We start from the raw sequence: 25,450 nt of genomic DNA on the forward strand, positions 1-25,450 counted from the left end.
ATCGTTTGATAATTCTTACTTTCTCAACATCTTCAAATTTGCAAAGCCAAACCCATCCCCTTTCACATCCTTTCTTCTTACTTTCTTAGAGAAATTTCATCATCATCATGGCTAGAACCTCCAAGATGGTTCCTCGGAAAGACGAGGCTGCCTTTTCATATCAAACATCTAAAGGGAAACCCAAAGTGATACCCACATTGGGACAATGTACTCCCACCGAGCTTGCCATGTCGAAGGACTTTATCATCGATAAAACCTCATCCGCACCAGGCCGATGTGAACACGTGTCCTGGTATATTAGTATCATGACCAATATAGGGAAGGTGAAGAAAGACTGCCGATGGAGGGAGGCAGTGGAGGTGGAGATTCCAAGCCCGATGAGAACATAACGGATTACAAGGCTGGTTTTCATGTATATACTTACCCATTCACTTTGGGTCCTGTCGATCCTTCTAAATCTCCTCCCCCGGAGATAGATGCGATTATCCTCGATTTTTGTGACAAATACCAAGTGACGCTCGGTCAAATCTATCCTTATTTCTAGAGGATAATCTTGATGCTTCGCCATTTCTCCAATGGGGTTGAGGGCGGGACCTTTACCCTCAACCATTTGATTAGGTTGTACAACCCTCGATTTTATCGAGGTTTGATTAGGCTTCACCACCGATCCAAAAAATTATTTTTCTCGAACACCGACGAGGACAAGGATCGAGGGTGGATGAGTAGGTTCATCTGGGTGAAAACCTCGGACATCATTCCGACCGGGAGGATGCCTTTCCTGAAGAAGTGGAACGCACAGCGTAAACATTTTTTCCCTCGAACATGTTTTGTGATTTTCTTTCCTTTCTTCTGGAAAAATGACCTCTTTTTGGTTTCTGCAGCTACCGCTTAGTATCCCGAAGAGGTCTCGGATATGCTGGGATGGATCGAACGGTTGGACACCTCGTTCCCATATCTTGTTCAGTCTTGGCCCGACCTGGATAAAAAGCGGTGTGTGGCCAAGAATCATGGTAAAATTTCCTTGCCACCTATGTCTTAGCCTTATGTTTCTCCCCGTATCCTTTATACTGATAAGTTACGGTCACTGTGCTCGTGTAGGCCTCGGCGAGAGATGTGGATGAGGTCACCCCTGGCGGCGAGATGGAGACTTCAGAGCCTGCCAAGGGAAAGAAAAGGAAAGGTAAGGCGGTTGTCGATCCTCCCGTGGCAAAGAAACTTAAGTCACGCGAGCCTCGAGCCATTATTAGGACCTCAGATTCAACTTCCAAAGCAAGCCTCGACGTTGAGGATGAGGATGGTGACGAGGGCGAGTGCCGGTTGGTATGGAGAATAAGGTCGGGCGCGGGAGCCTCACAGGCACCTTGGCAGGAGGTTGCCGAATTGGGAACGGCCGATTCAGGTCAGCCCCGTGCATCGAAGACCTTCTAGGATGGTGTCAATGTGGTCTCAGATCCCATGACCGGATTTGGTGTAGTTTTCGCTGGGGGGACCGTTGTTGCTGGTCCTGAAGGGTCGGGACCCGGAGCTTTTCAAGGACAGGAATTGCCTATCGGGGACATCTATGACATAGGTGATTTCAGTTCGGGCCCTCAATTCTCGTCAAGGGAGCTAAGGGATGCGAATACCCCCAAAGTCGGGGGTCCTCTAAAGGGGGGAGGAGCGCTTGGCAACATTCTTGATGATGTTAGCGAGAACATCGATCTTGACACTCCCGACGCCGTCAAGGCAGTGGAGAGGTTCCAGTAGCAGGTGATAGCTATTTTATGCATATTTCCTTTAGTCTCGAGCATTTTTCTTCATTCTTCTAACTCTTTTGTTTTTCCATAGTGTATGGAGATGTATGATCATGCCCTCTCCAGGCTTCATGGGGAGCTTTCATGCCGTGAAATGGAGCTTGAGAGGCTGACCTTGGGACTGCGAAAGTCGGAGGCTTACTCTGCTCGAAAGGAGAAAGAGTCAGGCGAGCTCATGGCTGATTTGGAGGGAGCACTCCGAGAAAAAGCTGATCTTGCTGAGCAGGTATTTGCCATGCGTGAATTTTACCTTTGTTCCCATAAGCCGATACTAACTAGCTTATCTTTCCCCTTGTAGATCGGGCAAAGGGATTCGCTGATCGGGCAGATGAATGTGGAGATCCTCGGGCTGAGGGAATGAAATGGGCTAGCAGCTTCGGAGTTGGTATCGACCCATGATCTTCTCCAAAATGCTCGAAAGGAGGTTGTTGTGCTGATTGCGGCCAAGTCCGAGATCCAAGGAAAAGTTGCTACTTATCTGCAGGACGCAGCCACGGCGAATCAAATAGCCCGTAATATATCGATAGAGGCCAATCTGAAACTGGCTTGGGCTATCGACCATGCTAGAGCGAAGGCGAGGAGGGAAGCCTTGGAGGGGTCAGAGCCAGAGGTGTCGATGTTTCAATCGAGATTGAGGAGGCCCAAGAATTGGAGAGAAAGTCGGTGCTCTTGATCGCTCCAGATGAGGATCCTGGAGATGGTTCAGAGGATAGTGGCAATGAAGAGTAGACCTTGTGTTGCTTTGCTCTTTTTCTTTTTTCTTTCCGTGTATGTACTCCCGGGGGAATGAGTCTTGTAAAGACGCCCCTAGTAAATTTATTTTTGTTAATGCAAAAGGGTTTTTCTGCCCCAAGTCTTTCCATTCTTTATATCCCTCCCCTCTTGCGGAGTTAACCTTTGAATTTTAATATTAGCTCTTTGGAGCCCATATTTGGAACGATCGGGACCCCGAAATTGGGTCCTGTCTGAAAGTTAGATCGACAGCTTCTTTGGGGCCGGTGCTTGTGATATCAAGAAACCTTCAAGGTCTTGATGCCTTTCGACTTTCGTGGGATAGCAGCATTCGTATGATCTGATAAAGGGACCCCCGGGGTAGTCCTGTCAGTACATTTCCCAAGGAAAAGGTGACGTTATCATGACCATAATTAATTGGCTCTCTGGGTAGGCGAGCAGCCGCTGCTTTGCCCCTATATATTCATTCACTTGCTTCTCCAATGGAGATTCTGCTGCTCTGAGTAACTATTTCTTCCATAGAACTTGGTGTTTTGTGCTAGTTCTCCCGTCGCTTCAACTCAAAATCTTTGCCCAAATCTATATCCTCTTCCTCTTATTTAATCGTAGCCATGACTGCTACGTCGACATCTGCCCATCAAGGAGAGGGGAGTTCTGCCTCTATTCCGCGTCCCGTTGGTGGTACACCGCCGATGCCTGGTGAGCCAGCCTCAAGATGCTTTGTCTCGAGGAGAGACTTTATGTTGGAGAGACCTCCCAACGTTCAAAGACATCGGCAGCATGCGTCGAGGTTCATCTCATCAGTAGGGGAGGAACACCTCGAAATGATCAGAAAAGACTGTGGATGGGGAGAAGAAGTGATATTGCAAGTACCTTCCTCTGAGGAGAGCATCATGACGCACGTCGAGGGATATTTGAGTGTGTATACGCGTCCCTTTACATCGGGTCCCCCCAGTTGGGTCATGCTTGAGTTCTGTCGGAGACACCAGGTTACTTTGGCACAGGCTCACCCATCCCTTTGGAAGATAGCGCAGACAATAAGGTACTTTGCAGATAAGGGCGAGCTCGAATTTACCCTCAGTCATCTCGTGAGGTTATATCGGCCGCTGCGTTATCGGGGTTTGATTACTTTGTAGTGTCGATCCACCCGGTCTCCTGCCGTTGACGGCGAAGAGAACGAGGACTGATGATTGATGAGTCGATTTGTTCGAGCTGGACGATCGATATCATTCCTGGAGAGTTTCTGCCATTTCCTGAGAAATGGAATTTCACACGTAAGTGTCATACCTGTATTTTTAACACTTTGTCTAGAGGCAGGCTCCACAACGCCCTTTTTCTGTTTCATTTTTTGTAGCGACTCCTTGGTTGCCGAATGAGGTCCCTGATTTGGATGGGTGGTCTCATAAGCTGGCAGCTTGTTTGACCTATGATAAGTACAGGTGGAGATACCTATACAAGGGGAGATGGGAGTCAAAACATCATGGTAGGCGCTTGGTGGCTTATTTCCCCAAAATAGTATTTTTGTTTTTAGCATACTAACTTAGCCGCCGCAGATATTAGAGATTTTTTCGAGATGAGGCCGTGCCCTCTGGGGGAGGAGGAGAGACTGTCGACCTCGGGGTCGAGGGTCGATGATAAACGAAAAGGGTCTCCGGGGTGTGAGGAGGCTCGCAGCGGGGCAAGTCCTTCTTAGCTGTTCAAAATAGGTGATTCGACCGATCATTCGATATCGGAGGCCTTGGTTTTCGAAAGGACATACCCCGTTTCTGCTGAGGGTACTTCGAAGGGAGAGGAGCACGTGGTGCCTCCTTCTTTTCATACCAAAGGCGCTTCGGGGGACATTAAGCCATCGGACATTGGCTCGGCCTTTGGCGAGGCTCAGCGGCTCGGCTTCACTATGAGGATATGTTGCAGAAAGCTTCGGATAGGGAGAAATCTTGTAAGCTTCTTTGCACTGGAAAGGAAAGCGAGCTGGTATCCCTGCGGTGTGAGGCGGATCGAAGCCAGAGTTGCGAGAGCCGCTTTGAAAGACAGGTATCCGGTAGTTCATGGTGACGTATGCTCCTCCTTTCATTTTTGGAGATTAATGTTTCGATATTTCAGTTGGAGAGTAAAACGGAGGAGCTGGAACGACTTTGGTGTGAAGTTGGCCGAGCCAAACGTGAGTTTAACGAGCTACGGGCTCATGCAGATGCCCAAGTTGCAGCCAAAGAGAGTTCTTTGGCTAAGGCTTCTGCCCTCAAGATGCAAGTCCGAGTGCTTGTGCGAACGATTCTGTCCGAGCAAATATGATCTCAAGGCTCGAGTCCGAGCTTTCGAAGGTGAAGGACGAGGTGGTGAATGCCCGAGCCGAGGCTGTAATGAGTGGCACTAGGGCAAGCTAGAAAGTGGCGGCCAATTTGAAGAGTGTTGCCGCTGCTAGAGCTAAGCTAAGGAGAACCCTTGGTCGTGCGAGTAGTAGTAAAGAGTACATGAAGTGCAAATCTCAGTGGGAAACTCTTAAGGAAATTCATGCCATGAGGTTTCGATCTTTCGGAAGAGATCAAGCAAGCCAAGGCAGAGGAGTACGATGCCAAGTACCTTTTGTCTGATGCTGAAGATGGCGAGGATGGGGCCATCGTGCCATTGTCCCCAAGGGGGACTTTTGTTTACTTTCTTGTCTCTATGTATAGAACTTTCATAGTATGCTATAAATGGAGCTTGTATTTTATTACATGTATGTATAAGGGGGAAACCTCGCAATTTTGTATCTTTTGAGTTTCTGTTTGCTGAGATTTTAGCCAGATCAATTGGCCTTTGAATTGGTAGAAATCCTTAGACTCGTGATATGGCCCTGGGCTCATTAGGCCGGCCCGTAGGCTCTTACGCATTTGGTCGATGCGACCTTTTTAGTTAACTATTTTGGGTTCACTCTACAGTTCGGGTTTCGACTCGAGCTCATTCGACCCTCAAGTTTTGTATTTGTGCGGGCTGGCGACAATAGCTCTACACCTTGGGTCGAAGCGACCTTTTATATGTGTGGCCCTGAGGCTTATCAAGTTGGCGACAATGGATCTTACTCTTTGCTCTTAGGCATATTTAATTAACTATTTTGGGTTCAGTCTCCGAGTCGGGTTTCGACTCGAGCTCATTCGACCCTCAAGTTTTGGATTTGTGTGGGTTGGCGACAATGACTCTTACGTTTTGGGCCGATGTGGCCTTTTAGTGTGGGCTGGAGATAATGGCTTTTACACCTTGGGTCGAAGCGACCTTTTATTGGCTTTATTTTTTCCTCGTTAAGGACTTTTTGAAATAATTTTTGCCTGACTTTTCGACGGTTCGATAAAAAACCTCGATTATGAGTCGTTCTATGGCGATAATCGAGCACATCGGGAGGTTTGGATCGAAGGCTAAGTATCTCAAAGCCTGTTATTTGGAGCTGACATGGTCGAAGCTCTTTTGCCTATGTTGAGGGTAGCCTATTTAACCGGCTCTTTTCGAAGTAGATTCGAAGTAATTGAAGGCCTGTGATTTTGTAGCGACGGTCGGGCGTCCCCGAGTTGCGTTTGTTTGGCTGGTACAACCTTATGACCGGAGTCATTTGTGTTCGTCAAGAGCCTTTAAGTCCCGAATGAAGTAGTTTCGGCATCTATATCGAGGGTATGCCTTTTTAGGGGTCTTACCAGTTCGATATATAGCCGAAACTTTGAGATCGGGTTTATGCCTTTAGTAAGGTCTTACAAGTTTTACATGCCTTTGAGGTCTTACAGTTATTGTTGTTGCCTTATGTAGGTCTTACAAGATTGAGACTGCCCGCGTGTGGCCTTAAGACCTCGGGTTTTGATGAGTCAATGGAGGTGGCGCTTGACGGCAGTCCCCGAGTCGTCAAGGGTTTCTTAACTCGGGAGCCATTACTTGCAAACTTGGTATTGCCTCATTGAGGGCTTACAATTTCGGAATTTTCGACCCGGAGGTCATTTGAATTTTAGATGCTAGTCCCCGAGTGTTCGGGTTATCTTCTGGATTTGGAGCCGTAATGTGATCTCACTATTGCCTCATTGGGGGCTTACGAGCTCAAAGCTCCAACTCGAGGATCGTGCTTGTGAGTTGTTGATGCCAGTCCCCGTGTGTTCGGGTCGTCTTTTGGCTTTGGACCAGTTTTTTGCAAAAAAGGCCGAGCTTCCTTCTGGAGTGTGAAATGCTTAGATAAAATATATTCTTTGATTACTTGGTACAAGTGTACATGTTTTTGCCGTCGGAGGCCCGGATATACGGACACAGTTCGTTCGACCGTTTGGCTTGATACATCATTTTCCTATTGGGACCACATTTGGCATTTCTTGGTCTTTCCGAGTGGATGGATTTCCTGGGGGATGCCCCCCAGAGTTCGAGGTTGATTGCAAAAGAAACCTTGAATATTTGTTGAGTCTTCTTTAGGTAGCATATAGATGTTGCCTCGTTAAAAATCTTGCTGGTAAAACCCTTTTCGGGATAAAAACTTGGCCGAAGGAAAAGAGTACAACAGATGCTTTAAAACCTTAAGGTCTTCGAGATGGGTTAGCGTTTTGACTGCTTCGGTCTGGCGCCTGAACAAAGGTTAGCATGAAATATAAAATGAACAGGGAGATGGTTATACCTTAGTGGTGATGGTGCTTTTGAACCTCGACATTCGTTTGGAGGACGCGGTACAGTCCTTTATTCGGATATAGCCGAGGGCGTGTCTCATGTTGCTATCTTATCATTGGTTTATTTCTTAGTCCCTTTTGCCGGTGGAGACTTTGGTGTTTCGTCTAGCGGCAATTGTCTCAAAAGATCGTGTGGATGACATGTTGCGGCTCGTCCGCTTTGTTCTTTTTGGTTGTTTCTCTTTCTCGAAATTGATTTTTGGCTCTGTTGCTGAGGAATTCCCGAAGGTGATCATTGTCGAGTAACTGGGCCACTTCCTCCCGGAGTTGCCAACAATCCTTGGTCCTGTGTCCGTGTGTGTTGTGAAATTCACACACTAAGTTATGGTTCCTTTGTGAAGGATCTGATTTGTAAAGCCCTGGAAAATTTTTCCAAGTAATTTGAGATTTCATCGTGCCAAGGTAGGCTAATTATTTCATTTTGTGTGCAAATGAGGATTCATGATATAATGGGTATCAATTGGATATGTTAATAAGCATATAATTCATATTAGAGGTAAATTGGGGTCTAAGGAGAGGCCTAAGTCTAAGCCAAGTTAGAAAAGTTTCATATTAGACGAAATCTGTAAATGAGTGCGCACAAGACCTCACTTTGAACGATCATATCTCCAGTTCTATAAGGAGTTGTGTGATTCATAACCTATCCAATTAAAGCCCTTTGAGTCTAGTTTCCAACTCAACAAACCGTTCATTAATTGGAGGTGTATACGGAAAGGTATGATCATTTTACTGGGCAGGTGTCTCTAGCGCGAACATTAGCGCGAAGTCGCGCATTATGCTAAGTATTCTACCTCCCGCGCACGAACATAGCGTGAGCTCGCGAGCCTGGAAGGTTTTTAAATATCCTAAAGACCGTAAATAAGAGAATTTGAGTCATTTCTCAAGCTTAGGGCTTCCTCTACACCCCCAACTCGACCAAGGCATCCAATTGCACACCTAAGGTGAGTTTTTATGTGTGTTTTCATGGTGATTTCACTTCTCAATCACTAGTTACAACATGATTTTGATTGGGTTTCATAGGGTTTCTTCAAAATCTCAAGAACACCCCAAATTTGTCTTTCAAGATTTGGTCTATAAGAGGTAATCCTACACCTTAGACTTACATATATGGAGTTATTATGGAAATCTGAGTGTGGATTAAGTATTGTAACTCATGGGATGAGGATTGGAAGTCATAGGTGCCTAATCTAGGTTGTGTTAGTATTGTAGAGAATGTGAGGTGGGTTATTGGGGTATGATTCTTGGGGTAATAGTATTATGTATACATGCATGTACAAATTAGGTTTGTGGGAAGGTTGATGAATATAAATAAGTAAAGATTGGGTTTGGGAAAGAAGAAAAACTTGTAAAAGGAATTTAAAATCAAGATGCTCAACTAGTGTTTGATAAAATGCTCAAATGAGCTAAAACCATGAATACCTTCCTAATTTGTGTTAATTTTGTTATGTCTCAAGTAGATTGGGATTGCTAGAATTTTCGAAACGTCGTAGTAACTTAAGGAAATCTCGAATGAGGTATGTATGGCTAACTTTGACCTTTGTAAAGTCATTTTGTTTGGTGTACGAATATTTGGTATGTGATATCTATGTGGATTATTTGTGGAATTTTTGTGATTGGTATGATTTGATTGTTCGTGGTTAAGTCTCCCGATATAATAGTGTACGTAATTGGCAATAAACCAAATGTGTGATTGTGAATGTGTTATGTGGTAATAGTTGGGAAACAAATGATGGAAGGAAATCGTAAATGATGCAGTTGGAACAACTGTGGTAATAACATATATGGCTTGTATTGGCAATTATCGCGGTGAAATAAAATGCATATGAGTTGTTGAATATGATGAAAATAGTATTGATGGCTATAGAAATTCTTTGAGAATTGTTGTTGTTGTTGTTGTGTTGTTTGTGAATTGTGATTGTTCGATGGGATCGGGTTGCGCGCCGCAACACGAAGTAATAAGGTGTGGGTTGTGGTGATAAGGGTGGCCGAGGTAATAAGGGTGGAAACGTGATCGAAATCACTATTGAAATGAAAATATGAGAAAGTTGTGAAATCATTGATGTGAAAATGTTGAAAGGGAAATGGAGAGATTGTAACTTGTTTGGCTTGATGGTTTTCTTTCATGTTTATTTGATTGTTGGTTCCATTACTACTTGTTACTTGTGTATGGTTTGAGTTTACTTAGGGCAAGTTTGTTCATACATACTAGTACAATTCAAATGTGCTGACGTCCCTTTTGCCGGGGGCGCTACATTCATGTTATGATTGTAGGTGGATCCATAGCAGGTACTCCAGTCCATCGGTAGTAGCACCTCCTCCACTTTTCGTCAGTTGTATTGGTGAGCCCCTTTCCTCTCGGGGCCCTGCGTGGCTCATGCCGCTTTTCTTCCCGGAGTTTTATTTTGGTATTTGTGTAAGGTACAATCGGAGCCTTGTTGCCGACATTTCCGTATTATTCTTCAGTTGTATTTAGAGGCTCCGTAGACAGGTTGTGGGTAGTGTCGGGTGTTGGAATTTAAATAGAAATATTGATGTTTGGCAAGGATTTATGAAACTTGTAATATTTTGATAATTATGATTTAAGTTGCTAATGGAAGTTGTTAATGAAATACTTACTAAATCTGATTAAAGGAGTCCATTTCCTATTTAATCATGAAGTTGTTTGGGTAGAATGAAACCTATCAGGCTTGCTCAGTCGGGTTTACTCGGTTGAGCGCCGATCGCGCTCTTCAGATTTTGGGGTGTGACAAACTTGGTATCAGAACCTAAGGTTTAAAGTGTCCTAGGATGTCTCGGAGCCGTGTCTAGTAGAGTCCTTCTTATCGGTGTGTTGTCGACCACATCTATAAGTTGGAGGCTATTCGGACATTTAGGAATTTCACCCTTCTTTGATACTCCAATCGTGCGATAGATCTCAAGTTAGAGAGCTGAATTCCTCTCTAAGTCTTATTCTCAAGATTGGTAACCTTGATACCATAATCCGCGAATTAGAAGCATGAAAAGAGGGATTGATCCCACCATTGAGTCCGAGTGGATTGCCCAAGGACTTGTAGGAGAATGTATTGAGTTATGGACGGATTGGTAAAACATATCGCTAAGAGGGGACTGTCCTTGTCCCTATTGATGTCTCTTCACCATCAGATCATATAGTATATCAGTATGTTACCTACGTACGTTAGGGATGTGGAGTCGATGGGTATCGATTAAGCTATTGCCCTATCAACCTAACGTCATTAAGGGAGTCAAATGAAAATTTCTACTCATTGTATATGTACATCCATATTGAAGAGTTCTCATAAACATGGTCTTAACAAGGTGTTGAATAACAAAACATTGCGTGTATCGACTCTTTGAACGAGACGCACTATTCGTGAATCCACTCTATTATGAATTCTCTTATTTACATTCTTGTGGAATTAAGTTCTATAATTATGCCCTTGAATTGAGTTATAACTCTAAGATTGATACTTCCCACTTGCTTTTCCTAAATTCTCACCAAGGGACTATATCCGATGAATTTCTTATAGAATCTTTTATTTAAATGGACAAAATCTACTCATTTGTGCCTATATTTGCACTGTCGTATAGTTTACCTATGTGGTGTCAAGTTCCATGCAAAGCGTCCCAGCGTTGCGATCCTGCTCGAGTCACTCTTTTACTCAGTTATGTATATGGCTTATATGGTTTGAACAGTCAATCTACTCTCTTGTGAATATCATCATGAAAACTTCTCACTGCCTGGTAACATAAGAGCATACCTTAACACCTCACGTGAGTGCATGTCAATCGAAATGGTCACCGTGTGCATAAAGTCTCTCTGAAATTTGAGATCCTCATATCCACGTCATAGGAAGATCATGTGTCGCCATAACTTTCATGTCCACTTGGGACGTGCCGTAGTAAGTAGCTCATTTTGTCCTAGTATTGTGGTTGCTCATGGCATGGTCGTATATTGCAGTTGGGAGTTAATATAGCAGAAGCATGTCCATCTCATAACAAATGTTTACCTTCTCCTTACACCTCCATAACATATGTTCATTGTGTTCTTTAGTTAGTGAATTCATTGTGCCAGTTTCCCTACACTTGTTCGATAACCATGAGAGAACATATCCTTCTATGAGTCATTGTAACACTTTCTATCTCGTAAGGACCCTTACTAGGCTCTCCGTCAAGACCAAGCACACATTTGGGGGTTATTATAGCACAACGTCTATTTCTCATATTCTTCTGTATTTCATTAGCATATGGGTAGTTCTCAAGTTAAAATCCATGAAGAACTCATTATGAACATCTGCAAACCCTCAATGATTATTCTATACTATCTCATTAGGATCTCATATCACTTCAAGTTCATCAAGGGTTGATAGCATACCGCAATTACTGAAATTGAATGATCTCTTTCCGATAATGGATTATCTACACTTGTGCTAGTCCAACGATCTGCTTATCAGTCTAACTCCCGCCTTTAGGTTTTGGGTTGACAAAGGAGAAATACACCTAGTAACACATTTATATGTCAAAGCCTTTCTCTCCGTTAAGTCTTATAGCATCTCCCAAAGTGGTTTGCAATAGCTGGTTGTGTGGAAGTGTGTTGTAGTGCTTCATTATGAAGTAGATTTGCTAAACATAATTGGATTTTATAATTCCAGAGCTATACATTTGCTACACTAATATCTATTTCATCTGATTAACTCTCATTGTAAAATTCATTTATGTTTCATGGCATCAAAGAGGAAGTCTGGTAGCATTAAGGAAGGGGGCATATTCCTTTAGTTGGAATAAGTAATTATTGTTGGTATTCTTTGTAGGTGTTCTTCTAACAACCATTTACCTGCTCTGCTTATCCATGTGACTAGATAACCCAGGTTACTTCTCCTCGATAAATGCATTAAGACGTCTTATTCATTCGAACTTATCCATGTGGGCACTTTGAGGCCTTGTTTCATACCAACTCGTAATGGTTTTAAGTACTTTATTGCCATTGTTGACGATTTTCTAGGACTACGAGGGCTTGTCTCTTGGATTTCAAAAAAAAAGTGAGTAATGATTTTCCTTAAAGTTCGAGATTTAATTGCCATAATTTCAAATCAAAGTGTATACCTTTTTCTAAAGTCTTAAATGGGTCGGATTGGATGGGTTATGTGGCTTTCTTCTCACTCGACCTCTAGAATAATTGACTATATCATTGTCATGAGAGGGGAGTTTTGCTACCCTTGGTATTACACCTCCTTGGGTGAATAAGAGTGTCATTTGTCTTTCTCCCCGGGGCATCATGTTTACTATTAAAATGCCTCTAACCAGTACATGATTTCATCCCAACATTTAGATGTCCGAGCTATGTGGTTTTACTCGTGAAAGAGGGGTGAGATTAGATGCCCTCAGATTTTTGCACATATCATGAGCATATTGATTTGGAAGACAAGTTGTCGTATCTTTAGTTCTATCATATAGGATCAACTATCAGGATGGGTTAAGCTGTTTGAAATATGGCAATCTCATAAGTGTTCAACTTCATTTTCATTCTCATGGGCTTACGACATAGATTCCTTGTGTCAGCTAACGTCAAGAGTGTAATTCCACTTCATGTATTTTGAATCCTATATCGCATTCAAGGTACCAGAGAATGAATTGATTTTCCCTTCACCCTAGGAAACGACTGGGTCATGTACTTGAATATTCCTCCTTAATGATTCCTATTACCAATGTATTACTTACACCTATGCCTCATTTGTGTAATAATTGACTTCGTCACAGTAATTAACCATGTTAGCATTATTAGTCGTAACTTTCGTGTCCCTTAGCATATAACCTCAAAAAAAAAACTCTACTCAGTTCATTAATGGATTCCTGAATAGCTCCAGCCTAATCTTGAACTCTATTGTTCCTCATTATATTAGGTCCATTGGGTATTGTAAGATCATACAAGTCAAATAGGAAGCTTCGCAGTGTGATCACATATATATTTGATATGTATTTTTATGGTCAGTTTATAATAGCACATCTTAGAGTAATTGCTGAAGGTCATCATGGGTTTAGTGTGAGTGTTCGCCTAGGGATTTAGAGTTTGGAGGGTGAGCAGGTTATTCTCAATATTTTCCCCTGAAGATGTTATGTGAGAATAAAGATTGCATAAGTGTATTCCACATTAGGCCGCACTAGGAGTATGAAGTGTTCCCATAATTGTCTGCCATATATCTTGTGGATTCATATGTCTATGTCTAAGAAGGTAGGTGGATATCATTGTGTTTCATTCCGGTGGAAATTATTGAAGGTGAAGTTAGTGGATGGTTAGCTTATGCGAAATATCTAATTGTTATCCTTGTTAAGTAAGTTTAGGGCTCGAAATTACTCTCGTGAATGTGTTCTAGCGAAGTCTGTTGATATGAGAGGCCATTGAGGGCCGAGAGTGTTGTGAGAATAAAATATTTTCTCTTGATTGCATAGTAGTTGGTTTTGATTTGAAAGGTACCTTCTAGGTGATATGATTTAAAAATGTGCAGTCCATGCCCAGGTATCATTGTGATAAAGTAGTGTTTGTAATGCTGAGATTCTTGTCATTGATATATACATTATGGTGTTTTGTCGAGCTATGGATGAGTTTTTAGGATGGTTTTGGGTGATTCTCTGACAGGTGGATAGGCCTAGTTACAAAGGGAACTCTGCCGAAATTTTCGAAAATTTAAGGAGTTAGCCAAATTCGGGGCTGTTGATATATTTCATAATGCGAAAAAGCAGAAGTTATATAAGGATGACTAATGAGTGAATCTTGATCCTCATTCGAGGACGAATGATCCTAAGGGGGGGGGGAGAATGTAAAGCCCCGGAAAATTTTTCCAAGTAATTTGAGATTTCGTCGTGCCAAGGTAGGCTAATTATTTCATTTTATGTGCAAATGAGGATTCATGATATAATGGGTATCAATTGGATATGTTAATAAGCATATAATTCATATTAGAGGTAAATTGGGGTCTAAGGAGAGGCCTAAGTCTAAGCCAAGTTAGTTAAGTTTCATATTAGACGAAATCTGTAAATGAGTGCGCACAAGACCTCACTTTGAACGATCATATCTCCAGTTATATAAGGATTTGTGTGATGCATAACCTATCAAATTAAATCCCTTTGAGTCTAGTTTCCAACTCAATAAACCGTTCGTCATTTGGAGGTGTATACGGAAAGGTATGACCATTTTACCGGGAAGGTGTCTCTAGCGCGAAGTCGAGCATTATGCTGAGTATTCTACCTCGCGCGCGCGAACATAGCGCGAGCTCGCGCGCCTGGAAGGTTTTTAAATATTCTAAAGACCGGAAATAAGAGAATTTGAGTCATTTATCAAGCTTAGGGCTTCCTCTACACCCCCAACTCGACCAAGGCATCCAATTGCACACCTAAGGTGAGTTTTTAAGTGTGTTTTCATGGTGATTTCACTTCTCAATCACTAGTTACAACATGATTTTGATTGGGTTTCATAGGGTTTCTTCAAAATCTCAAGAACACCCCAAATTTGTCTTTCAAGATTTGGTCTACAAGAGGTAATCCTACACCTTAGACTTACATATATGGAGTTATTATGGAAATCTGAGTGTGGATTAAGTATTGTAACTCATGGGATGGGGATTGGAAGTCATAGGTGCCTAACCTAGGTTGTGTTGGTATTGTAGAGATTGTGAGGTGGGTTATTGGGGTATGATTCTTGGGGTAATAGTATTATGTATATATGCATGTACAAATTAGGTTTGTGGGAAGGTTGATGAATATAAATAAGTAAAGATTGGGTTGGGGAAAGAAGAAAATCTTGTAAAAGGAATTTAAAATCAAGATGCTCAACTAGTGTTTGATAAAAAGCTCAAATGAGCTGAAACCATGAATACCTTCCTAATTTGTGTTAATTTTGTTATGTCTCAAGTAGATTGGGATTGCTAGAATTTGTTAATTTTGTTATGTCTCAAGTAGATTGGGATTGCTAGAATTTTCGAAACGTCGTAGTAACTTAAGGAAAGCTCGAACGAGGTATGTATGACTAACTTTGACCTTTGTAAAGTCATTTTGTTCGGTGTACGAATATTTGGTATGTGATATCTACGTGGATTATTTGTGGAATTCTTGTGATTGGTATGATTTAATTGTTCGTGGTTAAGTCTCCCGATATAATGGTGTACGTAATTGGCAATAAACCAAATGTCTGATTGTGGATATGTTATGTGGTAAGAGTTGAGAAACAAATGATGGAAGGAAATCGTAAATGATACAGTTGGAACAACTGTGGTAATAACATATATGGCTTGTATTGGCAATTATCGCGGTGACATAAAATGCATATGAGTTGTTGAATATGATGGAAATAGTATTGATAGCTATAGAAATTCTTTGTGAATTGTTGTTGTTGTTCTTTGTGAATTGTTGTTGTTGTTGTTGTTGTTGTTGTTGTGTTGTTTGTGAATTGTTGCCGGCATTTCCGTATTATTCTTCAGTTGTATTTAGAGGCTCCGTAGACAGGTTGTGGGTAGTGTCGGGTGTTGGAATTTAAATAGAAATATTGATGTTTGGCAAGGATTTATAAAACTTGTAATATTTTGATAATTATGATTTAAGTTGCTAATGGAAGTTGTTAATGAAATACTTACTAAATCTGATTAAAGGAGTCCATTTCCTATTTAATCATTAAGTTGTTTGGGTAGAATGAAACCTATCAGGCTTGCTCAGTCGGGTTTACTCGGTTGAGCGCCGGTCGCGCTCCTCAGATTTTTGGGCGTGACACGATTGTACAGGCCTGGGCCATCTGGCGTCTCTGATTTTACTGATGGCAAACACGATGTCCGATACATTGACATTGAAGTTGTATACTGATAAGCGAGGTGCCCCTGTTGGCCCTGCATTCCTATCGAACCCGGCTCTTTTGATGAGTCCCCGAGGATTCTAAGATCGGTCTATCCTTCGATCGTTATGAGGTGGGTTGTGCCTCGGGGCAGTCCTTCTGTCTTCGGTGTATGGCTGATATCTTTCTTTTTTTGGCTTTGGCTCCTTCACCAGGAGCCTGCTTGGGTATACTAAGCTCGGGGTGAGGGGGAGGGGGGCTCCCAGGTGGTCATCTTCGACCCTGATTTTTGACTGGTATCGGTTGTGGACGTCCAACCAGGTCACGGCGGGATATTCGACCAGATTCTCTTTCAGCTGCTTCGAAGCCACTGAGCTTCGCTCATTCAGACCTTGAGTGAGGCCTGTACCGCCCAATCATCAAAGACCGGTGGTAGTTCCATTCGTTCTATTTGAAAGCGAGATACAAATTCTCGCAACATCTCGTTCTCCCTTTGATTGATTTTGAAGACGTCAGATTTCCTTGTGGCCACCTTGATGGCTCCGGCGTGTGCCTTTATGAAGGAATCTGCTAACATGGCAAATGAGTCTATAGAGTTTGGGGCCAAGTTATGATACCGCATCATTGCCCCTTTAGAAAGTGTTTCTCCGAACTTTTTCAGCAGGACGAACTCGATCTCATCGTCCTTCAGGTCGTTGCCCTTTACTGCACAGGTGTAAGCAGTAACGTGCTCATTGGGGTTCGAGGTACCGTTATATTTCTGAAGGTCTGGCATTCTGAACTTCTTCGGAATGCATTTCGAGGCCGCTTCCTGTGGGAACGCCTTCTGTACAAACTTCTTTGAGTCTACACCTTTCAAGATCGGGGGCGCCCCTAGAATTTGGTCGACCCTGGAGTTGTAAGTCTCGACCTTCTTATTGTTGGCTTCGATCATTTTCTCGCTCGATTCGATCCTTCTTGTGAGATCCTCAATCATCTTTACGATGACAGGGTCGGCTATCGACCCGTTATTGCTCGATATCTTTGGTACCTATTCGGTCGGGGGAGCTGTCCCTGGTGCTACTGTGCTGGGAGTTTTCTGGTGACTTTGCAGCTGAGCAATAGCCAGCTGTTGTGCCTACAACATTTTAAAAATAACATGAAGGATAACCTCCTGTTCTTCCCTGGTTGGGGTTTTCTGAGCTTCTTATAGATCTCCTTGGTGTATACTCCTGTTGGTATGTGAGCTTATTTCAACCTATTAGGCGCCGCGCGAGACCGCATCCACGGGGATTGATTTTGGTACATTCACAGGGTTTCGTGGTGGCACACCAACACCTGAAACACCCACATCGTTTTCTCCGTGGTCTTCAAGATTGTCATTTTCACCTCCGTTCACTGAGTTAGACATTTCGACCTAAAATCGAAGATCTTGGAAAAGAAAAAGCGTGAAAGATAACTTGCGTTATGTAGTGAAACCAGCAAGCAAATAATAACTATTATTTTTAGCCCACGGTGGGCGCTAAACTATTTACCGTGAAAATGGTAATAACAATTAAATTTGATTATGGGACTCTAAAAATACGTGATCTATTTTTATGCTAGTTGTTAAGCAGATGATGCTATGTGTGAGACTTAGAGACGAGATAAGAGTTAGGAATAAGGTGATAACCAAACCGATAGGCTAACAATCGGGGTCTCAAGCTTGTCGATTCGGGGGCCTCGAGGTCGATTCCGGAGCTCGACTGGGAGCTATCGAAGGTAGTCGAAGTATGACTAACAGTTATAATAAATTCAATGAAGGCTCTTTATAGCCAATGATAAACAATAAATGATAAACAATAATGAAGATAGTAAATGGAAGCAATAATATCAAGAGAATATGTTAGAGAGTAGAGAGAATGTTCTTGTATATTCCGTATGGAGCAACTGAAGCAACAAGCCCTTACAAAATGACAAAGATCCCCTTTATATACGAGGGAATCCCAACATAGTACAAAATGCATTAATTAAAAAGATATGGAGATGGGACAGCTGGATGACGCCCTGATTCGGGTTTAGAGTAGTCCACTAGGCTCTGTCAGTCCTAGCCGTATACCTTGGGAACTCTCCATTTCTACTATAGCTGTGATCATTACTACCCCGAGGTCGAGTGTCGCCGACCCTCGAGGGAGGATACTCGGCCGCGGCCTCGAGTCGTCGAGGTGATCTCCCGAAGCGCCTTAATGACGAGAAATTGGACCCTCCGATTTCATCGTATACAGATAGCAAATCAGTTAGTATTATTTTTATCTTTACTAATTTATGGGTATCACAAAGATTTATTTGTAATATTTTATTAGTAATCTGGTTATGTAAATAAATTAATTTTATACTATCGATGCATACAAATTAAACAGTAAATAAATAAAAGAAAGCATGCTGGGATTGACCATCGGATTAACTAATTAATTAATTAGGCAGAAGTAGAAGATAATGGTCTTTGGTATGATAAGAAAATGCTAACGTGTCTGCATTTTGAGTCCTATTAGGTCGAACAATGACCAGACATGGCGTCCCAGATTTTCCATCACTTCTGATGGACAAGTACAAGACAATCTTCCTGTTTACACTAGCTACCTCGCGTCGATTTAATTTTCAACATGCAAGTGTAAATTTTGACATTTTATTGTTTTAATAAGCTTTGCATCTGTGTTATTATAAAACAATTTGAGAGTTAGAGTACTTTACTTTAAGTCTTTAACACATCTCAACAATCGTACTTCACTAAAACAGTCTTTTGCTTTAGCAATTTCACATCAATTTATTTTTTGTATGAATTCGTACTTTGATTTCTTAGCTCTTCTAAAGTTTAAACAGATTTAAGAATTACATGAAATATATACTACAAATCACAATTTTTATAGTTGAAAAGGTTTAAAAAATTCTGTACTGAAAGAAAAATTATTTGACTCCCGAAATAACAATGGTGTCATTCTTCGGATAATTGACACATGGATTGTGAATTATTCAATTCATTAAATACAATACTATATGTAAACTACAAGAGACCCAGAAAAGGGAAGAGGGGTTATGTTTTCTCATCTATATACTAATCTGCAGATTCCATTCTCTTATTTAAAAACGAATCTAAAACATTCGATATGTTTTCTATGTTGGAAAAACATACAATGCCAAACATGGATAACAAATAAGCCATCCATAAGCTGATTTGAATATTATATAGATCATTAATACACAGACCTTTGACAATTCACAGATTGTTTCTCAGTAAGTGTTTCAAATGAAATGTGGAATGCGTACTCTCTATCCATTGTTGAGTCGTGAGTGCTTAACAACAACAATAAAAAACTTACTCACTCGCTATTTATACCAAACTGATCCATTTAGCTATAAAAGTCACAAATTAAAGTGAGCACAAAAGCAAATACATCTTGCATTCATTGATTTGGTATAAACATGTATAGGCTTTTTCCCTTCAACAGCATGGTTTATCATTTTAGCCAAGGAATGAGATAGTCATTCAGTCCTTTCAAGAATAAACTAATTCTACATTTTTACTATTGTTGTAACAATTAGTCTCGTTCTGTATGGGTCACAAGTAAAGAAGGTATACATATAAAAAGTGATTCCAAACATCAGGAACACCAGGAAGGCACCAATGTATACAGTCTGCATAAGTACTAGGATTTGCCAACTGTTCTTTTGTCAGAGGATCCCAGTGCTTTCTATAGATAGATGAATGGGCTTCCTTTCTATATTCAGAAAGTTGAGTAATGTTCAACAAATCTATTTTGAGACCACTCTTCTCTTTCAATTTCTTGATTGCTACTTCCACTAATCTCATCATTTCAGGATCTGATTCTGATCCCCAATACTCTGCATTAGAAATTGGCTCTGTTTCACTGTAGCAATTCTGACCATTTGCTTTCCCCCAATCTTCTGCCCTGCCATTTTATGTTTGAAATGTTTCCATAGTGAATTAGTACTACTATTAGTCAGTTTGTGTAAACCCCTAAAGTATTTGAAAGTTAAGATTCAACTAGTTGTATTTAAACCCGAAGTCAAGAGTAAAAGATGATTCATGACATGATATCATAACACAAAAGACTTGTTCCTAAATGGGGCTTGACATCACTCCAACTAATTTATTCTTATTTTCTTGGACTTTCCATCCCACCACCCTCGGTTCAGCTTAGAAAAAAAAAAAGGAAACTGTATGAATAAGACAGTCTGCTGTCATGTTCTAAGTTAAATATTGATGCATTCAAAGATGCAATTAATATATACTATTTGAAAGGGTTGATGGGGGAGCTAAAGTTGGAATGGTTCTTTAGAAATAGCCAAGGCATTTGTAAAAACGATGAGTCGATTATGCTGCTTATGGACTAGTGATTTTAGCACACCCGTCAAGAAAGATACTAGTTAATAGGTTTAGTTGTAAGGTAGTTGTCTAAACTACCATTTATCTCCCAATATGCAACACTTATTTATCAATGCACTAATTCGAATTGCAAGAGTAAATTGGAGAAAAAAGTACTAATACAGTAACTTCTTGTTAATGTGTTGAAACAAATTCAGTTTGCTAATCGACTAATATTTGGGACCGGATGAAGCAATATTATATACCTGTTGTGAGTTGGTGCCAAGCTAACAAAGAAAACTCTAGTCTTGGTGCGGTTAACATGAGTACCCAACCAATCTGCCCATGTTTGAAGCCCCAGCTCGTATGTACGCAGCATCCCCAAATGTTCATACTTTGCATTTGCACTTTCAAAAGATCCCCACCTGAAATTACAAAATCCTAATCATAATTAAGAAGCACCTTATGCCTAAAGTTCTAGAATTAAGGAACATAGTTTCTTATGAATGGCCAAAGGTTGCAAAGATGTACTCACAGAACCTTCAAATTCAATCTCCACCATAGATAGGAATTAAAAACAAGCACATCAGCATCTTGCCAAATTCTGGCATGTTTCTCTATATTGACTCTCACTATGCGCTCTTCCACACGATGATACGATGGATCGTCACAGTTTGATTCAACTAACAATGGTGCCCAGTAGAAATCAATAGTAGCATTGTATTCCTTCACCAATGTTCAAAAACAAAAGCTAATAAAACTCAGCTGCAATCAAAATTCAAAGGAAAGAGCAAAATGGGGTTTTGAATAATAGATTTTTGAAACTTACAATAGCTTTAAAGGTGACCAAAGAGTCACTATAATGAACATATTTGAGATGATTAGGGATTTCTGACTCTAATATGCAAACCATAGACACCCACTGATTCCTATTGAGTGAATCTCCAACGTATACAACCCTTTTGTTCCTTAACTTCTCCAACATTGCTGTGGCATTAAATCTTTGCAAAACCAAAATTACAATCAAAAACAATAAACACCCAATAATCCCAAAGGAGAAGCAAATAGAGGAAAAACAGAAAGAAAAAGAAATTACCTTGGAAGGTCACAATCGTTGGGTTGCCATTTCCAGTAGAGATAGTCAAGATTCTTCCTCCCATACTTTTGACAAGCCATTCCATCATCCATGAACGAACAATTCGTCCCACTATAAAGAGGGCGAGACTGGTTATCAAAAACCCATTTGCCAGAATAGAAATTGCAGCTAAATAATGACCTTTTTTGAGGCTGCTTCTCAACTAACTTTGGAGCTTCAGTAATCCCTCTGGAGATGGACAAAGCCGTAATGACTAGAACTGCAACGATAATTGCTACCAGCAACTGAAAGCTTAGCTGAATACCCATTCCCTTGTTTTTCAAAAAACTGCAGGATATTGGTCTTCCATTCATTTTCTTTCTCTGCCTTTTCAGACTTTTGCTTTCTGTTTAAAAAAGGTGGGAATATGTTGGTGAGTTCGTAAGGAAGCAACAACTAGCCTGATTGTTTTGACCCCAACAACCTCAAGGATGACATATAAGTGTTCTTAACACACAAGCGGAAGACAATAACAATCCTAGACATATCTTTTTGTGTTTAAAATTTATTTAAATGTCAATAGATCGGATCTAAGACGTACCTGGTGAAGAAAGTCTCGTTTAAATTCTTCGATAGTGCGAAGACTCTATGCGTATCCACACCGAGACCGACCCTTGCTATCAACTCTTTGATCAATGAAACCCGCGAAGAAAATTGAACGAAGTATTGTGTTGAAATTTTTCTCAAAAATCTCAACTCAAATTAAAAGAACAAGAAACACTTTTCTTGTAATTGTATTCTCTCTCTTGGCTTTGTATTGCACTCTCACTTTCACAAAGTGTTTTTCTTCTCAAGAAAATATTGTGCAAATTTTTGTTCAATCACCCTTTATATAGCATCACCTATAAACCCTTTTTCCTATTTGATTGAGGTAATAATTTATTTAGGGTAAAAGTTTATTCCAAAATAAACCAGAATCGAATTGTACAAAAATTCTAAAATCACGTCTTAACTAAACGTGACTGCCGAAGCAATCCAACTTAATATTGGAGTTGTGGTCAATCCAACTTATTGTTGGATTCAATTCATACGTCCTTTTATGAACTTTACCTATCCAATTCCAAATTGGTAAATTAATTAATATTATATATATAACTTTTATATAAATCAATAATATTAATTCATATTATATATATCTCAAATATATTTCAACCAAGAAAAATAATTTATTTTCTATTCTAAATAGAAACTTCAATTTGTTCACAATATTAATTATATCCTCTGTGCTAGCAAAGAATATAATAATATTTCATTTGGACTAATAACTAAATTTATTTGACTAATTAAATTCTTTAATTTAATTAACAAATAATAAAGTAACTAATCCTTTAGCAAAGATCAGAACACCTATTAGTGTGCGACCCCATAGGTTCAATACTAAACCGGTAGTAAATTGATCACATCAATATACTAATCAAGGGTGACGTCTAGCAACACTCCTTAACGATCGAATATAATGAAATATACAATTTACTCTCACGAACCAGTAGAAGAATAATGTAGTAATTCCTCTTGTCCTTATAGTTCTGGATCACCCTAGGATATGGTTCAACTGTCAAATCTTAATAGACGATCAACTATGTGTTCATGTCAGATATAATCGACCATTGAATGACCTAGGAAACTCATTTCTTCTTTCATTCAATTGCCCTGGCCAAGGTCTTAGTTTGGTCATTTATAATTCATGACAACATGGAGTTTAAACTCATTACCAAGAGTTGACAGATTTCATCTTGATCAATCACGAATTCTACAAGTATTTAATCGTACCCAATATTCTTTCAACTATCGCCCTGGGGCCATAGGTGTCTGGTATCAAAATACAATAAATAACTTGTCAATTACTATGACGATCTCAGGTCAAAGGAAACTCTTACATCACATTCTTTAAGAGAATATCCTATTGACAGTTTATGGTAATTCTAACCATTAGGAATTATCCAATGAGTCGGTTCAATGATCATATCTCTATATGCATCATCTATCTATGTGATTTAGTTAATGAGATCAACTAATCTTTATCCAATAAAGACGATCACATAAATATTGATCTAGCCGCATTACTAATGTCCAAATTAATAATCCTACAATCAAGAACAAATTTAGATTAAATTGTAAGAGACTTTGCTCTTATTATCATGATCTCTATCACGATGACAAATCTCAAAATTTAATCAAGGACCTTATCAAATTAATCAAATAATTAATAATAACTATGATATATAAAAGAATATCAAATGACACATATTTTTATATCAAATAACATTCACAAAATATGTTCAAATCATCAAATATGAGATTGGATCTATGACATATCTACTATATCCCTAACACAACCCAAATTTGGGGACTGATGGATTTTGGAACCTGGTGGCTTTTATGTCTCTGCAGCGATAACTAAATTCCGTACTAATTTAATAATTTTATCATTCCCAATTTATTCGACATCCTCTTTCTTACAGCATAAAATATGCTGATACCTTTTCTTTTTTGTAATATAGTAATACTTACAAAAGAATTCAAAATCACTAGCCCATCCAAGTTTTAGGTTTAATATGATGATTTTTCTAAAGTACTATCAACTATTATTTTAATACTTTAATTTAAAATAATATTTAAATTGCATAGCAAACGAAAAAGAAAAGAAATAATTGTTGTCTAAACTTAAGTGAAAGCATGAGGAAGATCGAGGAGGGGCAAGTGCTTTTGAATTTTACTGAAAGCGAAAGTATCTCCCCAATCTGAATATTTGTGTAACTTATTATTCTCATTTGACTCAGCACGGAGTTTAAGAAAAAAGAAAAAGAATTTTGAAACTTGTGGTCTTAAAAGCTTAAGGGGTAAAAAGTTTATAGGGCCATGTCATTTGTATGACTATAAAAACAAATGAGTAAAATAAAAGAGTTTAAAGTTAAATTATTTCCAAACTTAAAAATGTATCATTTGTTTTGAAACAGACTAAAAAGGAAAGTACCTCGTTTAATATGAAACGGAGGGAGTACTTATTAATGACGACTTTCGACACAATACCTTAGTCAAAGTGACAAGGATGCTGGTTTATTCAATTTGCTATATTACTGAAATAAAAAGGTATTTTCATTACTTTACTCCTATTAATAAAAAGTTGAATTATATTGTTTTTCTTTTGTTTTCTCCTTTTAATGATTTTCGACATAAATTTTGAACAAATACACATTTGACTCTCTAGGTTTTAACAAAGACACTCTACGTAGGCTGGAAATTAATTTAGAAACCCTTAAATTAATCAAAAGTCAAAAAGTCTTATTTATGCATTGAAGTATTTAACTCAAGTAGTCCGTTGAATTACTCAAGCCATTCTCACTGATTTTAACGGATCAGAGACTATCAAACTATTAGATTGTAGCTAACGAAGAAGAATGAGAAAGGAGAGAAATCAAATCTGTATTGTCAAAGAGAGGGCACAGTCGTTTTGATAGAATTGGTATGAATGGAACCAAAAGCAACCCGTTCACGAACAAAATGAAAATCAACAGCTAAATGCTTTGTGCGTGAATGGTAGATAGGATTCATGGTCAGGTATAATGCACTAATATTGTCACAACAAATAAGAGGAGGGTCCAAAAGATAAATATGAAGATCACACAATAACTGCTGAACCCAAAGAATATCAACAATAATGTGTGTCATGGCGCGATATTCGACCTCTGTGCTAGAGCAAGACACAGTGTGTTGCTTCTTAGAAGACCAGGAGATTAGATTATTACCAAAAAATAGAAGAGAACTAGAGGTAGAGCGTCGAGTATCAGGACAACCAGCCCAATCAGCATCAGAGTAAGCAGTTAATGAGATAGAATTTGAAGGACGTAGCTGTCACGCCCCAAACCTGGGGAGGGGAGGCGTGGCTGGCACTCGGTGCCGTGCTGGCCCGAGCGAACCACCCTGCAATTTTTTTTCTTTATGAATATCGTGTGTCGACATGGCCACAACTCG

At 40.0% G+C, this 25,450-nt stretch overlaps 1 protein-coding gene across 2 annotated transcripts; it reads right to left on the reverse strand.

The window, feature by feature from the left end:
* Positions 1–19,403: 19,403 nt before the first annotated feature.
* LOC107760970 (protein trichome birefringence-like 34) lies at positions 19,404–21,874 on the reverse strand. 2 transcript variants are annotated; one of them, XM_075250011.1, is made up of 6 exons: positions 21,620–21,874; positions 21,440–21,550; positions 21,173–21,344; positions 20,879–21,069; positions 20,610–20,768; positions 19,404–19,927 (listed from the first exon to the last, which is right to left on the reverse strand). In XM_075250011.1, exons 1-6 carry the CDS (start codon positions 21,790–21,792, stop codon positions 19,576–19,578), a joined length of 1,158 nt encoding a protein of 385 aa, XP_075106112.1. In that variant the 5' UTR covers positions 21,793–21,874; the 3' UTR covers positions 19,404–19,575. The 2 variants fall into 2 exon arrangements, with proteins under 2 accessions (XP_075106112.1, XP_016434607.2); XM_016579121.2 differs by having other exon boundaries at positions 21,440–21,870.
* Between the last annotated feature and the right edge of the window lie 3,576 nt (positions 21,875–25,450).

Source organism: Nicotiana tabacum, chromosome 3 (assembly GCF_000715075.1).
Source record: "Nicotiana tabacum cultivar K326 chromosome 3, ASM71507v2, whole genome shotgun sequence".
In the NCBI taxonomy this organism is placed as follows: Eukaryota; Viridiplantae; Streptophyta; class Magnoliopsida; order Solanales; family Solanaceae; genus Nicotiana; species Nicotiana tabacum.

What these genes read in the sequence shown, in the direction of transcription:
- LOC107760970 (XM_016579121.2), bottom strand. Translation starts at nt 21,792, where the DNA reads ATGAATGGAAGACCAATATCCTGCAGTTTTTTGAAAAACAAGGGAATG. An exon ending in AACGATTGTGACCTTCCAAG is followed by an intron (nt 21,345 to 21,439) that starts GTAATTTCTTTT and finishes GGTTTTGCAAAG; the next exon opens with ATTTAATGCCACAGCAATGT. An exon ending in AGATTGAATTTGAAGGTTCT is followed by an intron (nt 20,769 to 20,878) that starts GTGAGTACATCT and finishes TTGTAATTTCAG; the next exon opens with GTGGGGATCTTTTGAAAGTG.